Source organism: Mizuhopecten yessoensis, unplaced genomic scaffold (genome assembly GCF_002113885.1).
Source record: "Mizuhopecten yessoensis strain PY_sf001 unplaced genomic scaffold, ASM211388v2 scaffold7831, whole genome shotgun sequence".
Classification (NCBI taxonomy): Eukaryota; Metazoa; Mollusca; class Bivalvia; order Pectinida; family Pectinidae; genus Mizuhopecten; species Mizuhopecten yessoensis.
In genome coordinates this window covers 109,472-124,407 of record NW_018407244.1, presented here as the reverse complement: position 1 = coordinate 124,407, position 14,936 = coordinate 109,472, and the positions used below count along the sequence as shown (strand labels likewise).

The 14,936-nt window shown below is 34.2% G+C and overlaps 1 protein-coding gene across 2 annotated transcripts; it reads left to right on the top strand.

Moving 5' to 3' along the window:
- Positions 1 to 2,741: 2,741 nt before the first annotated feature.
- Positions 2,742 to 14,644, top strand: LOC110454392 (dentin sialophosphoprotein-like). 2 transcript variants are annotated; one of them, XM_021503869.1, is made up of 8 exons: positions 2,742 to 2,993; positions 4,221 to 4,264; positions 5,835 to 5,862; positions 6,780 to 6,865; positions 7,192 to 7,359; positions 8,604 to 8,792; positions 9,827 to 10,129; positions 11,009 to 14,644. In XM_021503869.1, the coding sequence occupies exons 2-8, from the start codon at positions 4,234 to 4,236 to the stop codon at positions 11,554 to 11,556; spliced, it is 1,353 nt and encodes a 450-aa protein (XP_021359544.1). In that variant the 5' UTR covers positions 2,742 to 2,993; positions 4,221 to 4,233; the 3' UTR covers positions 11,557 to 14,644. The 2 variants fall into 2 exon arrangements, with proteins under 2 accessions (XP_021359544.1, XP_021359545.1); XM_021503870.1 differs by lacking the exon at positions 2,742 to 2,993 and adding an exon at positions 3,183 to 3,310.
- The last annotated feature ends 292 nt before the right edge of the window (positions 14,645 to 14,936 follow it).

The window sequence follows — 14,936 nt, the reverse complement described above, 5'->3', positions numbered from 1 at the left end:
TTAATGATCGTTATAGGGAGTTTACGTTTCAATAAATAGATATCATACAATCACAAAGTTCTGATTAGTTGATGATCGTTATAGGGAGGTTACACGGAAGTAATTGATTGTTATATAATCACAATGGTCTGATAACTTGAGGGTCGGTATAGAGAGGTTTATCTATAGTAAATAGTTATCATATGATCACAATGTTCTGATTAGTTGGTGGTCGTTACCGAGAGGTTACACGAAAATAAATGGTTATTATATAATCACATGTTCTGATAAGTTGAAGGTTGTTATAGAGTTTTTGCTGTAATAAAGATTTGCTATATAATCACGATGTTCAGAAAAGCTGAATGTCGGTATAGAGGGGTTACACGAAAGTTAATAGTTGTCATATAATCACAGAGTTCTGGTCAATTGATGGTCGTTATAGATAGTTTGTGCTATAGTAAATAGTTGTCATATAATCACAACTTTCGGATTAATTGATAGTCGTTGTGGTGAGGTCACGCTATAGTAAATATTTGGCTTATAATCACAATGTTCTGCTCAGTTGATGGTCGGTATAGAAAGTTTGTGCTATAGTAAATAGTGGTTACCTAACTGTTTGTTGGTTGCTTAACGTCAACGCGTTTCGCCGCCTACTTAAAATACGTGATGGTATTGTGATAATTAGTGGGGTATCGATATCCCAAATAATCGCTATAATAGATGTCATGCATTAGATAACAATGCATATATGTTTTCATGTAAAACGAGAGGTGCGACAGGGAACTATTTCGTTAAGGCACTATTTAGATCTCGGGGACCCGGGAATCATCGTTTGGTACATAGGACCTATCCGGATGTGCAAAGAGGAATAATTGACATTGTAAGGGTGTATATCAAGTTTCTGTTAGAACGATAATGAGATGTAGATCTGTTTATATTAGTTTATTAATTACTCTTGATATAACACGCCTATAATCGTTCTACTCTGTTTTACAGATGTCAATATCGTGGGTAACTTCCGTGGTCATTACAGGGAGTTTATCATCGCACGCCTCAGGGGAGAAGTTGACGACCCCCGCCCTGGGGCATTATCTAGGCTCCAATGGTGGCAGCTCTTTAAAAATAATCCCGAAATGTTTAAACAACTTTTTAAAGGAATTCCAATACAGGAAGGAATGGAAATTCCATTATAATCAACGAGAGAACAATCGTATTGGAAACAAGTTAAAATGCCTTTTAGAAATCAAACCAGTACACGTAATACTCATTTCACTTAAAAAGCCGGAGAGAGAAGAAATGAAGAAGAATGTGGTTAGCACAAAAAGGACAGTGAGCGGGTAATATGGTGGCTCTCACTATCAAGTTAATTGTCGGACAATGTCAACATTGACAATAGATGTAGATAAACCTTGCGGAACACAACTGTGTGAAATACTAGTGAATATGGACGTCCTGTTTATTACTGTGTTTTTTTTATAATATCATATATTTTTTTATACACTTTTTAAGATCTGGGCAACATTCTAGTTGATAGACACTGTGCTTTGATAGCTGAGCTTGGGGAAAATGAAGATACATATAATAAATAGATACATATACAAATATCATGAGTTGATGATAACAGAACACAGAGATGACTACAGCATTTATCAATTGTAACAACACGTATTTGTTGGTAATGCAGTGTATAAGTTGTATGTGTTTGTATAACGGTGGATCAGAGGAACAAGTTGTTATGTTAGTTATGTTGATTTAAAAGTAATCCTTTATAAACTTATATCACAGAATGTACAGCTCTAGACTTATATCAAACAACAGCAAGAAATAATTTAATTTAGTTGGTGAATCTGTACAATCATATTCTTATCGACTGACTGCAGATCATTCCGATAATTCTATAATATTCCAGATGCAAATATTTGTACAATGTCATTTTGTAAGTAAATATGTAGATCGTCATTTACTGCGTTTGTCATTGATAGGTACGGACCAAAATGTCAGACTTATTTGATATTTATTAAATATCACGTGATCCCATTTGTCTGTAACTTTCCTGTACAATCATCTTCGTGTTGTTTAGGTGAAAACTGTAGTTTTACATAAAAAATATACAATCATCTTTTATAGGAGACGAAAATCAGAAAGTACGTACACTACACGAAGCTATCGCAATTATGAGTTATATCCCGTTGAAAGATCCGCTTGTGAACAGTTTTCATATGCCTAAACGAATCGTTTCTGTCAAGCAATGTCACAGATTCAAGGTTGTTTTTGACCTTATAACCAAAAAAATGAACACTGTTTCCTTATTTTTGTTCTCGATATCTATAAAGAAAATAATTTTCAAAAATAATCAGTACAAGAGGAAACGGTTATATAAATCCGCACACTCTTGAATATTTTTGCATGTACACATTTTTCTTACACGATTGTACGAGATGTCACGATCTTATATTCGCATGTGTATATGGGGTGTCGGCCGCTATCGGCAATCCTACTTAGATAACAATGAAGGACGCTATTTCTGTGAATATGTCTATATATTGAGGTGACAAATAATTTTGACTTTCGGTTATTATGTCGTTCAAATAATCACGTATTCACCTCATGAACAGTCCATAATTGATAAATATATACAGCGACTTGATCAATCATTATGACGACCGATCGCCGACTGCTTATTTCACCACTGTATTTAGACAAGTTAAAAATCGCACACTTTTGGGTCCAGAAAGAGGAGCAGTATTCTTTAACGGCAATTTAACATACTGCGCAGTTACATGTCATGTGATCACGGAACTAACTTACGACCGGGTACGTTTGTGTAGCAAATGGCGCATAAACTGTCATTGTTCACGTAGCTAAGTGGATCTCTGGGCCCAGTTGTTATAACGTATACACGTACGGTTGTGATATAAGAACATTCGCACGTAACAACGCCGTGGACATCTATAGACGGAACCTTCCACGTCTAGCTGGTCGGTGACTCCCATTTTGTCCCATTATCCAGACACGTAAGTATGTGCTGTACGTTATATATGGTCGGCTGTGTTGTTAAGCGGGCTGAGGTATATTGTTCTAAATATAGATAATCTTCCATGTTGCTTAACGTGTGTATACACAGCACACTTTACTACGATGTTATGCGTATGTATACAGGCGTGCATGAACGCAATATATACACTGACACTAAATTCAATAACTGTCAAAGCCCGGTAGCGAAACATTTTAATTCGAGACGTTAAATGTTTTGTCGCTAATTTGTTGATTGAATGGTCTTCCAACCTACAGGATTATGACAACAATGGACTAAAACACATAATTAAATGTAGTAAGTGTAATTAAGGGGCCCATGCACTAACAGTATGTTTGGCAAATTTTGATGTCACCTTTTTGGCTCCTAGCAACAGCTGTATGATGAAGTGTAATTTACTGTTGGGATACTGTTTATATTACTAAAGTTAAAGGGACATGTCCGTCTACCCTAGTCTATTCATTAAGGTCCATTGGATATGTCTTTTATGGACTTTTGTTGAAGGTGATTATGTGGTTATATGAACCTTATAAAGTTATATGAACCGTTTCATCGTTTTATATGACCATGTTTATCCATACAATCATTGAGATAAAAGTCCTGATATATATATATATATATATATATATATATATATATATATANTCCTTTATTAGATACTAAATAATGTTTAAATCATTAAGCAAGATGGAACATATGAAAATTGTTAAGAGGAATATTCTGCATATTACGCACAGAATACACAGCTTGAAATGTTATCTCTGTATGGATCAGAAGTTATTTTGCCTACGATGCAAGCCTATTTACAGAACTGTGACCGATATATTTAAACCAGACAAACATGTATTGTGTAACATACCATGCGCTTGTTCAGGTAGAAAATCAATGTACAAAATTATTTAGCCGTCGTGTTTTAATGTTTAAACTAACGACACGTCACTCTCTTTATTATTGAAACTCAAAGATAGAACCTAACTTAAGAAAGAGATTCTATACCAGAAAATTACTTTAAAGTCAATATGGCTATTTTTTAATTAACGGATGTTTAAGATAGTGTAAACGAAATACGTTATAATATGTGTGTTATATACAGCAGCAGGTTCGTTTGTGTACTTGTAAGGGGGATTTCTGCATGTTATTTAAAAAAAATATGTATGTATTTTGATGATCGAAATGATCGTTTTTACATGTTTTTGCTGCTTTTTAGGTCTTTGAACAACATGAAAAGAGCTGCGATGACCCAAGTGAAAGGTAAGAACTCATTTTAGTTATTTTAAGAATAACTGCATGCTATTCTTGTTAATTTCAATACCGAAAATACCCCATTTTTGTGAAATATGATATATATATATACAGTCAAACATTCCAATTTAATACAAATACCTTTCGAGATACAATTCGAATTCGATTTTTTTCATAGATTTCACTGTTCTCTTTTCGAGTAGTATTCTCACGAATATGTCACGGAAAAATAGTCACGAAAATAAGGTTCGCCATATCTAGATGATATGCAGTATATTTGTTTACTTCAATTTTTTCAAATACGGATTTTTCTATTTTTATTATTACCATTTTTACTTTATTTTTGGTAATACTTATAATTTAAAACATGAAGCCGTTAACTATTGATATCCTTACAAAAACAGTGCATACTCTGTATTTTACAATGCATTGCCAACAAGAAATATAACAAATATTTTCTAACATTCTCATTTACCTATTTGCTTTCAAGATAATAATAAGCAGATATATTTGTCTATGAAAACAAAACTTAGTGTGTAAATCAACGCATATCAATGCTGTGCTCTTCAAAAGCTCGAAAATAAGATATAATTACTGTTAGTGATAATAAAAACTGATCATTTTTGTGAACACCAACCTGGCTGATCTCAAACCGGATAATATGTGACATTGTTTAAGAGCTTTTACTGATAAATATCTTTATAAAAGATAAATCCCAGCTACTTGAAATACACTGAGAAATTTGATATTTGAACAGTCGGAACATGATAGTAATATTTAGATGTTTATTAAATGTGAAAGGAACTTTAGAAAAAAATGTTCAATAAAAATGATTGCGAGTAGAGTAATAACATACTATCATTTAATCTATTATCAATCTGGTATATTATAAACATCGTAGCACCTTTTATTTTGAAATATACAGGAAATGTGATACTAGGAGGGGCTTCCTCATAGAACACCTTTTGATAAATTTCTCTATAAACTATTCATGAACCTGAGCTGGCAATCCTTACTACTTATGACACTCGAATATCTGTTAAATACAATTTTGTTGTTTACATAATTATACGGGGGCAACAAATCGAAATGTAAAGCATTAACTCAATATTGACGTATTAGATAATTAAATCTTTATTTTATTGACAACTTTAAAAGGTCAATAGCAGCACTATTAAAATGTAAAGTTGTAAAGGTTTTTATAATGTATATTTCTTTAACAACAAAGTATTATTATAAAGATTGAATGTTTTTTTAAAGAAATTTACTAATGAAAAAGGTGCAGTGATTGAGAATCCTCCAGCGTTTGGGACATTGACATTTCCGTCATGGGTAGTAGGGCAGGTGTGGAACCACGGACTCCTCAACCCCGGCAATCTCCAACAACTTGTAGACATATCTGATGTATATTCATGTGTCTATTTATACAGTATTGCATATTGAGGAAATAATATACATGAAAAAACGTCCTGTCGTTTCCTGCATAAATACAATACAATGACAGACTGAAAAACGCCGTAGTGCATAATCGCTGATATGTGATCCTTAGAATCTTAATCAATAATTTCCTCATTTTCAGAGGTGACGATTCTTCTTGAAGACTATGGGTAAGATACAGTTTTATTTAGTTACTTTAACAACATTTAAATAAAAGTGAACGCAAATAAGTATTAATTGTATATTTTCATTTGTTCAATTCCCATTTAATGAAAAATAATTATCATCGGTTTTAGGTTATAGATAATATTTGTAAAATAAAATAAAGATACATAATATAAATAAAAACAAAATCTAAAATGCTTATTTTATATTATCGATTTTCCTCCGACAGCTTCTAACATCCAGTTTATTTTTTTAACAATTAATGCTGTGATAATCAGAATTTGTCCACCTACATTAAATCTGTACAATCAACATAACCTGACTTCTTGTAAACACCTCATATGTTTTGTATTTCTTATAACAACAATGATACATTGCGGCGTTAGGCGTGAATGGGGCTCACCTAGATTAACGATTGAAAGGAAATGTTTCTCCCTACCCGACTGCGAATATTAATGTGATCTTTCGTATACTGTAGCACCCGCAAATTGTATAGATCAATACAGTATCGTCTTCAACCCTATAATTATGGAAAATAATGTGATACCATCTACGTATTGTTAACAATGGACGACCTGTACATGACAAATCAATGTTGTGGTTCATGTACAAAACTGAGTAACAACAAATAGGAATAAATTTTTCTATTTTGTGATATACCCGATAATGATAATTAAGTATATCTAATATATATTTAATGATATATATAATAATTGATATATTTCTGCCGCTTCTGCCCGTTCCTGCTCGTTCCTGTAAATCGTCTGACCGGCATATCACCATTTGCAAGCACCTTTATACATGACTGCTAGCAGCAAGGTTGATTAAAAATTACAAGTGTACATAATTTTTGCGCAATGTATCGTCTCAGCAATAAGGTGATGAACACTCTAGTTTTATCTGCAACTCTTTTTATTTCCAGACACCGGCATTCATTGGCCAAGAAGAATAAGAGCCTTCCAGAAAACACTATCAAAATGATTGAGAAGATTTCTCTGGGTTTAGCTGGTGAGTTGAATTTTCCGTTACAACAAGATATTCGGGCAAAATAAACGATACTATTTAAATTGAAAAAGAAAACCCCCACGGAATGATAACTTTATACTTTGTTTCATAAACCAACTACATGTAAAAGAAACAGTGATTAAGATATTGACATCGATTGGGAATACTTAGAAAAATAATTGTTACCTATTGTATTGCTTGCGAGCTTTACGACTCTGTTGATTTTGGAGTTTCTGAGTCATCAATTTTAAACAATTTAAATTATTTGAACAAACGGTTGTTATATGGAATTAAAATTATCACTAACTTGTTCCTTTTTGTTTGTACAGTGAACACCGAAGAAGAAAAAAAACTTGACAGGAGACAGTTAAACATATCGTTCAGTGTCACGAATTCTTTTGACACGAAAAGACAGCAGTCACTTGACGATATTCGACAGATTCTTGAAAACGCAACACAGTCCAAAGACAGGTTCATGGAAATCAAGTTTGTGATAAGTAAGTTCTTAAAAATAGAAATATAATGTAGCAATAGTAATTATACAGTATATAATCGTCATTTAGGTCAAAAGTATCGATAACAAGTAAATGTTCTAACCGTTTTACATGTTCTTAAAATAAGTTTGGTTATTATATAGTTACACAAGGCATTTAAAAAGTCCACCTTATTTAATATTCATTATGTGATATATAAATAGTCAAATGTGCTCTGCAAACAAATCTATTAAGAGGCCACTGTGTCAAAGTTGTTCATTGTAGTAATGTCATTGTAAACTTAACCTGTATTTAGAGGCTACCTGTACTAAGAAGCTATGTTTAATGTTCCCCATCAAGTGTAGCACCACGTCTAATGTTCCCAATTGAAGTTATTTAATTGTAACTGTACTTATGTTACATGTTTACATGTCTTAAGAGACCACGTTAAATGTTCCCCGTTGAAGTTATTAAAATGTTAACTGGACTTTTTTATGAAAGTACATGTACCGCTATTAAGGGACCACGTTTAATGTTCCCCGTTGAAGTTATTCAATTGTAACTGTACTTGTGTTTCACGATTACATGTACTTGTCTGAATAGACCACGTTATATGTTCCCCGTTGAAGTTATTTTATTGTAAACTGGATTTTTGTTACGGGAGTACATGTACCTGTATCAAGGGACCACGTCTAATGTTCCCCATTAGCGTTATTTAGTTGTAAACCGTTTTCGTGTTTCTTGATAGCATGTACCAGTACTTAGAAACCACGTTTAATGTTGTCCGATGTCGTGATTTCTTTATAAAGTAAACATGTATTACAAATGAGACAACTTTAAATGAACCCCAATGTAAAAGTTGCATCGTGAAATAATCTTGCGTTACGAAAGCACCTGTGTTAGTAGCCCCCCCCCCCTCCTTGTGTATTTACTTCGCAAGGGTGGTCTCCAAATACAACAAGTTGATTGTGCATGTATTTACACTTGCTTTGCATCCTTCCATTGCAATACATTAAGAAGGCCAATGTTGTTGTGAGACTATAACATTTGCTATTGTAACGTCATCAATCGCTCTTTTGACGTCATACATTTTCATTGTTGTTGTGACTTAATTTGCTGTTCAAAGAAATGTTCGCAATAACTATATAACTCATAACTACTCTAACAAAATGTAGATATAAATAATGACTATTTGAGGCGGTCTTTAGTAAGTTTGTCATCAATATCCATGTGTGTTAAACTAACGCAAGCAGTCATTTTTTTTGTAGTGTGTATCATCGTTTCCATTGACATCAAACCCCCTAGTACGGCGTTCGAGCCTACTGCCCTGTGTTTGGCGGAGCGAGTAAGAGCATTCCTGTTGCGCGACAAGATCACTCTTTCCGACGAGACGGAAACACGTCTGCATGTAAACAGGGACTCCATTTCCATCACCCTCAAAGACCATCCAGACGATGGTGAGTCTCGTAAAATCTCGTTTTACTATCAAAGACCACATATATGGTGATGAACGAAATATACCACACCCTCCCTCAAAGGTCATTCGGACGAAGGTAAGTCTCGTAAAATCTCGTTTTACTCTCGAGTAAAAATGATAAAGCAAAATATACTCTCCCTCCCTTAAAGGTCACTTTGAAATCTACCTTAGTTCTCCAAGACTGCTAAAAACTTATCGTTGCGATGGTAAGTATCGTGAAATCTCGCCGTATGATAAAGATACACCTATTGAAGTCTAGCTACTGTAACATGTATGGTAAGTCATGTCAAGTATCATTACCTTCGCCAATTTAATCGTTATACTGTAAACTCTTGCTTCCATCCTCCAGTCCCGAAACGGGACACTCAGCAAAGAATTCCATCCGATGACGGGTGAGCCATCTGTTGCCATTACTCTTGCTTCCATCCTTGATTTGCTGATGTCGGTAGGATTCGTGATGCAACGATAACTGACCAGAGTACGATGATTTAGTTAGGTTTGGTTTTATAGATAGTTTATTATGTCCTATCAACAGCTAAGGTCTTGTATAGACGAGCGTTCATGTGCGTAATGAATGCACGTGTGTTATAGGCAGAGTATGTAAAAAATACCACGCAGAAGTCACACAGCATAGCATTTCACCCAATCATGGGTGACCCATGTTTTTGCCATTACCCTAATCGCTAGACGTTAATGGAATAACGCTACCATTTTGAAGGACTTTAGTATGTACCGGTATTTGAACATAATCCATTTCTTTCCACACCTGGGTGAACGTTCAACATTTAAGCCAAAAGTGAGGATGAAGATAAAACACGTGAAAAACATTTCTACACTTGCCAGTTCCACCCCGGTAACTGACTCATGTAAAGATGTCAGTTATAAAACTGTATTAATCATGCATGTGAATTTCAATCTTCACGAATGAGCTGCTGAAATATCAGTAGCGAAAATATATCTCCACAAATAATTAGAGATTTTAAGTAAACGAACTACCTTTGTTTCTTTAATTAGGTTTACCCATTGTTGGTATCGGACAGGCTGCCTTCGCATTCCAGGTTGGGGATATTGTGATTCTCCAAGGCACGGTGATATCTGTTCCGACAGTGACGTCAATCCAATGGTTCAAAATTGAAGACGATGGTACGGAAAGGATGCTTCCTATCGATAACAAGAAGTACCTCGGCGGCAGTCGGGAATCTCCGTCTCTCGTAATCGCAAACTCGAAAAAGGCAGATGAAGGAGTGTACATGCTTGAGGCTACAAATGTGAACGGGACAGCTAGGAGCACCAACTCCCAATTGATTATGTTAAGTAGTAAGTATTTATCTACATTTCAATGCTATTTCTATATAAAGTGCGTTTATAAAACAGAACAATATACAAGATATACAATTGGCTAATTCATAATTTTAGGAAAATAAGTAAAGCGCGAAAAGCTCTGAAAAAGACTTCCACTAAAAAACTGTTGGGAGTATTATTAACCTTAGCGTTATAGCTATAATCTTCGAGTTACCTCCCATAGATTTCCAAAAATCGCTATTACCCGTAAATACATTAAAGTAACCTTCCTTTACATGTGTCATGACATGTGCCGAATTCAATCTGTTAATTATAATAATAATTAACAAAACATAAAGAAATTAATAATGTAACCCCCTTCGCCATCACCACTAAGTTTGATCTGCAATTCTTGAGATAAGGTGAGTTTTTGAGGCACAACAGAGGAAAATATCGTTAACACGATTACATCGATATATGACAAAGTCACTGTGACCTACTTATTCATTGTGTGCTAGTCATTTCGGCAATGTTTATCAAATAATCAGGTTTAGTGTTACGCAATAAATCAAAATTATGAAGAAAACAAATATGTAGTTGTATAAGGAAGAGGTCACTTTCGATTGTGGTCCATCGCTTTACCCCCATCTCTCTCGGAATTGTCTCCGATCTAGCTTAACATTCATGTCATATATGCATGCCATTAGGTATTTAGAAAGAAAGAAAAAACACAATTTATCGATGAAAGCCGACATAACCCCGACATTTGAAGGCTTATCATGTTTTAAATGACAAAAGGGCAAGCATTTTTTTGGCGAACACTATTTCTGTTTACTGTGAAAACATAGAAATAAATATACAACCTGTCAAGTCCACATAGTAATATATTCCATTAATGTTTTTTTTGTTATCCAGCTGGTGAGGAAGTTGAGGCCTCGGATAGCGAGGATGATGGCGACACTGACAGCGCAGACTCTGGCAATACGACCAATGAAAATGCAAATCCTGTCAATACAAACAATAATGATACAAACGATACCGACACAAGCAGCGTCGACTCAGACACAGACGTTGCAAACACGACCACCATCACAAGCAGCACAACCCAGAATGGAAACGCCTCACATAATGAAACACACTTATCGTCTGTTTCAAGAGTCAACCCGACACAGAACGGAGTAACGTCATCCTCAAGAGAAGACGACAGGAACACAATAACAGCTATTGTAAACCAGGCCGCGCACACAATCGGTGAACAGTCGGGGAATCTGGGGACGTCATTGGTCTCTTCCGACGTAGACTCGTCCTTCAGTCGCGTGCGGGCAGAGTATGGGTCTGAAGCAGCCGAGGCGGTCGATACGAGTGATGAGGATCAAGAAGAGATACCGGGGTTGGCTAAGACAAAGGAGGTCGAAGGTCAACCAGGGTCAACAACGAGAGACTCTGATGATTGTTCTCGATAAACTGATGTAAGACGAAAATTCTAATGCAGGATCCAATCACAGTGACGTCACATAAAATACTCATGTTATATTGACGTGGTGTGGGGTATCTAACCATGGTTCTGCTAGTGTGTTTATCACAAATACTGGCAAAGGAATGTGCTAAGAAAGTCCGAGACAGGATCCTGTATGATTACATCAGATGTATGACGTCAGACAAATTGGAATAGTATAACTTTGCTTTGCACTTTTTCTTAGGTTTTTCAGAGCTTACTTCCGTATCCAATATCAACCTAACAAATTGCATTTCTGTGATTGTTTTGGGTGTTTTTATAGCTATACAGCTGGGAGTCGTCATGATTGAGAACTGCGATTGTTTTTTTTTTATAACATATATCTCCGTAAAACTCGTAAAAGGTGAACTTGTATAATACCAATGTGTCTTTTTGAAATATTCCATTGCATCTTAACATGTAATCTCAACTTATTTTTTCGCAGTCCATTATTTGCTTAGATATAGTATAAAGGTCGATCTCGCGGATTTTTTTTTTTTTGGTAAAGTTTTTGTTTAGTAGCACAGACGGAGTAAATTTTTATTAATTCGAAGATTGTATTTTTTTTGCGGAAAAATCGATACCACGAAATCGTGAAAATTAAAATCCTGCGAAAACAACCTTTATAGTATTTGTTTCTTATTTAATATATTTTATATAGCAATTATTCTGTAATTTTTTGTATTGCATAATATAATATCCGTCATTCAATACATTTCAATTCAGTAAAATAATCACTACAGGTTTTTAAATCTTTTCAAAAACCCGTCCTTATATGACCCAGCTTGTTGAGAGGAACAAACACAACTTAAAAAAATGATCTGAAGCCGATTGAGGAGGTCAAACAAATTAAACATTTACCTGCTATAAGGCCAATTCTTCTGTTTTGGGCCTATCATAAGTACAAATGATCAAAAAGATTCAAATCTTAATTGTTCTGGAATGTTCCTATGTACCTCTATTCCGTCTTTGCGTATTGCAGAGTTATTTTCTCTTGTAAGCAGGTTGTGATTGTTTCGTAATTTATTTGTGAGAGTAACATCATCAAATTTTGAGAAAACGACATAATTTTCTCATAGAAACCAATGAAGTAACAATCAATACCTGCTCACAAGAGAAGATAACTCTGCAATACGCAAAGACGGAGATAACAAATGAACAATGTTTTATCTACAGCAGATTATTTATTGTTTTCAATCTCGTATAGAATATAAACTGCTACAGTATAAAACATCCAGTTACAGGGTATGGTTACTATAGAGGAAGGAGGTTACTGTTCGGCACCTTGTGACTTAAAAATATGTTTATCATGTCAATGAAAAAGCGAAAGAAAGTCTACATGCTACACGTTTATACATTTATTCAAGAGGATGTAGGCGATCAATAAATAAAGAGGAATTTGGTTATAGAAATAGATTCTTATACGAGAATTAAACTACGCATTTAAACAGGTAAACGACTTCTACTTCATTGACGGTAATTGCAAAATAATTCCAGTCAAAATGAAGAAAAAAATATATCAGGTCCTCAAAGTAAGATTTTAAGTTATTACAACCAAGCCGCAAGGTACATCAATGACCATATTAAAAAAAACGTTGTTATTGATTTACAAGTGTAAATATATTTTATTATTGTAGTATATATCTGTTTATAGTATGTAGGTGGAAATATAATAGACATGTTTTATACGACATGTTGTAAAGTCAACTACTGCAAGGATACACTTTCGGTTTACCCACTGGACGGCTTCTTCCGGACGAAAAATATTAAGGGCAATGTTTTGCAAGGGGAAGCAACTCTAGTTACGCACACGTGTGCTGCCATTAAAAAGCTTCGTTCTTATAAAAAAGGACATTGAAAAAAAGCAAAAGTAATCAGCTGTCCCCATTACAATACCTGTAATTCTCTGTCTATTCCACGTTGTTTCCCTAGGCACCGTCTTCAATAACCATGGTTATTGCTAGGACGTTAAACTCCAAACAAATACTTTATTTATCGTTTGATAATTTATTTAAGCCATGAACTGATGCAATGTTGAAAAGGGTTCATATGATACCTTTGTTAATAATGTTTTTTTTATGATATGAGATGTATTTAAATGTTATTTGAGTAAGCTGATGATATACGGAGAATATATTCATGTTTTCTATTTAACGTATACTAACATGTAATATAACCTAATATTCCAGATTAGAATATATTTTGATGTCACAATGGATATATAGATATTTAGGCATAATGGCGGAAATTAATAGTTCTGAAGTGACAGTGGAAACGTGTTTTTCGTAATATTCTCAAAACCTCATAATCATATGATAAAAAGAACCTTGAATTATTTCATTTAATTTGAAATTTATCAAAATTACTATTTTACGCAATCATCATAAAGAAGAAATACATAGTGTTTTTTGAAAGAGCTACATGACTAAAATCTGAAACATTAATTTACAACAACACTATAATCTTGTTTAAAAAATATATTGTAAAGTGTTATTGGGAAAAGGACTAATATCAGTTGGGTAACTTGTGCTTAATCCTTTTGTATATTTGATGCAATTAAAAAAGAGTTTAAAACCAAAAATTAAAACATTATTAACTGTTGGAGGGTTTTGTGATTAGTATTCAAATAACGTTAGCAAAATAATAGTCCAAATGTCACTTCCTCATAGTTCTTAAGATCAGTTTTATTTATTTTAAAACAATGTTGAAACATGTTTTTTTTTTTTTTTTTTTTATAATCACTCTTGTTGGCCCGGATGTCAGAGCGCGGGAGGAAACCGGAGTATCCGGAGGATACCCACGTGGTCGGTTGGATGAACTCATACTTTTTCACGTCTAATCGGGAAATCGAATCCAGGTTGTCTTGGTGAAAAGCCAGTGCGGTTTTCACTGTGCCACCCGACCATCATAGTTTTAATAGTTTAACATAGTAGCATTCTAATTTGTTTTGCTAATCACGTTGTATAGTGTATCGGTCAACATGTATAACATGTTTCTTTATAAAAGGTTGTTTGTTTGCTATTATTTACATTTGAAATAAAATATTCAGACCGTTACATTGATTCAGTTCTTTATTTCCCCCCTTAAAATACCATGATTTGACTTGTTCATATGTCAACAATGTAAACATGATAAAGCCATTCCAAAGTCAGGGTCATAGTAATGCTTGCATTGATGACGTAATTGTGTAGTTTTGTTTATATCACTGCGATAAGTGTTGATTTAATATTAATAATATATAAATGATATTCTGACTGATCATGCTTTTTTCCGGAAGTTTAAATATAGAAATCACAATTTGAATCAGGTATAGCAAGTAAGGTCATTACCATTTGAATCCTGGTAAAC

Bases quoted from the DNA above. Each gene is read 5' to 3' on its own strand.
- LOC110454392 (XM_021503869.1), top strand. From the start codon at position 4,234: ATGAAAAGAGCTGCGATGACCCAAGTGAAAG. The intron at 8,793-9,826 runs GTGAGTCTCGTA...TTCTTTAATTAG, and splicing joins CAAAGACCATCCAGACGATG to GTTTACCCATTGTTGGTATC. The intron at 10,130-11,008 runs GTAAGTATTTAT...TTTGTTATCCAG, and splicing joins CCAATTGATTATGTTAAGTA to CTGGTGAGGAAGTTGAGGCC.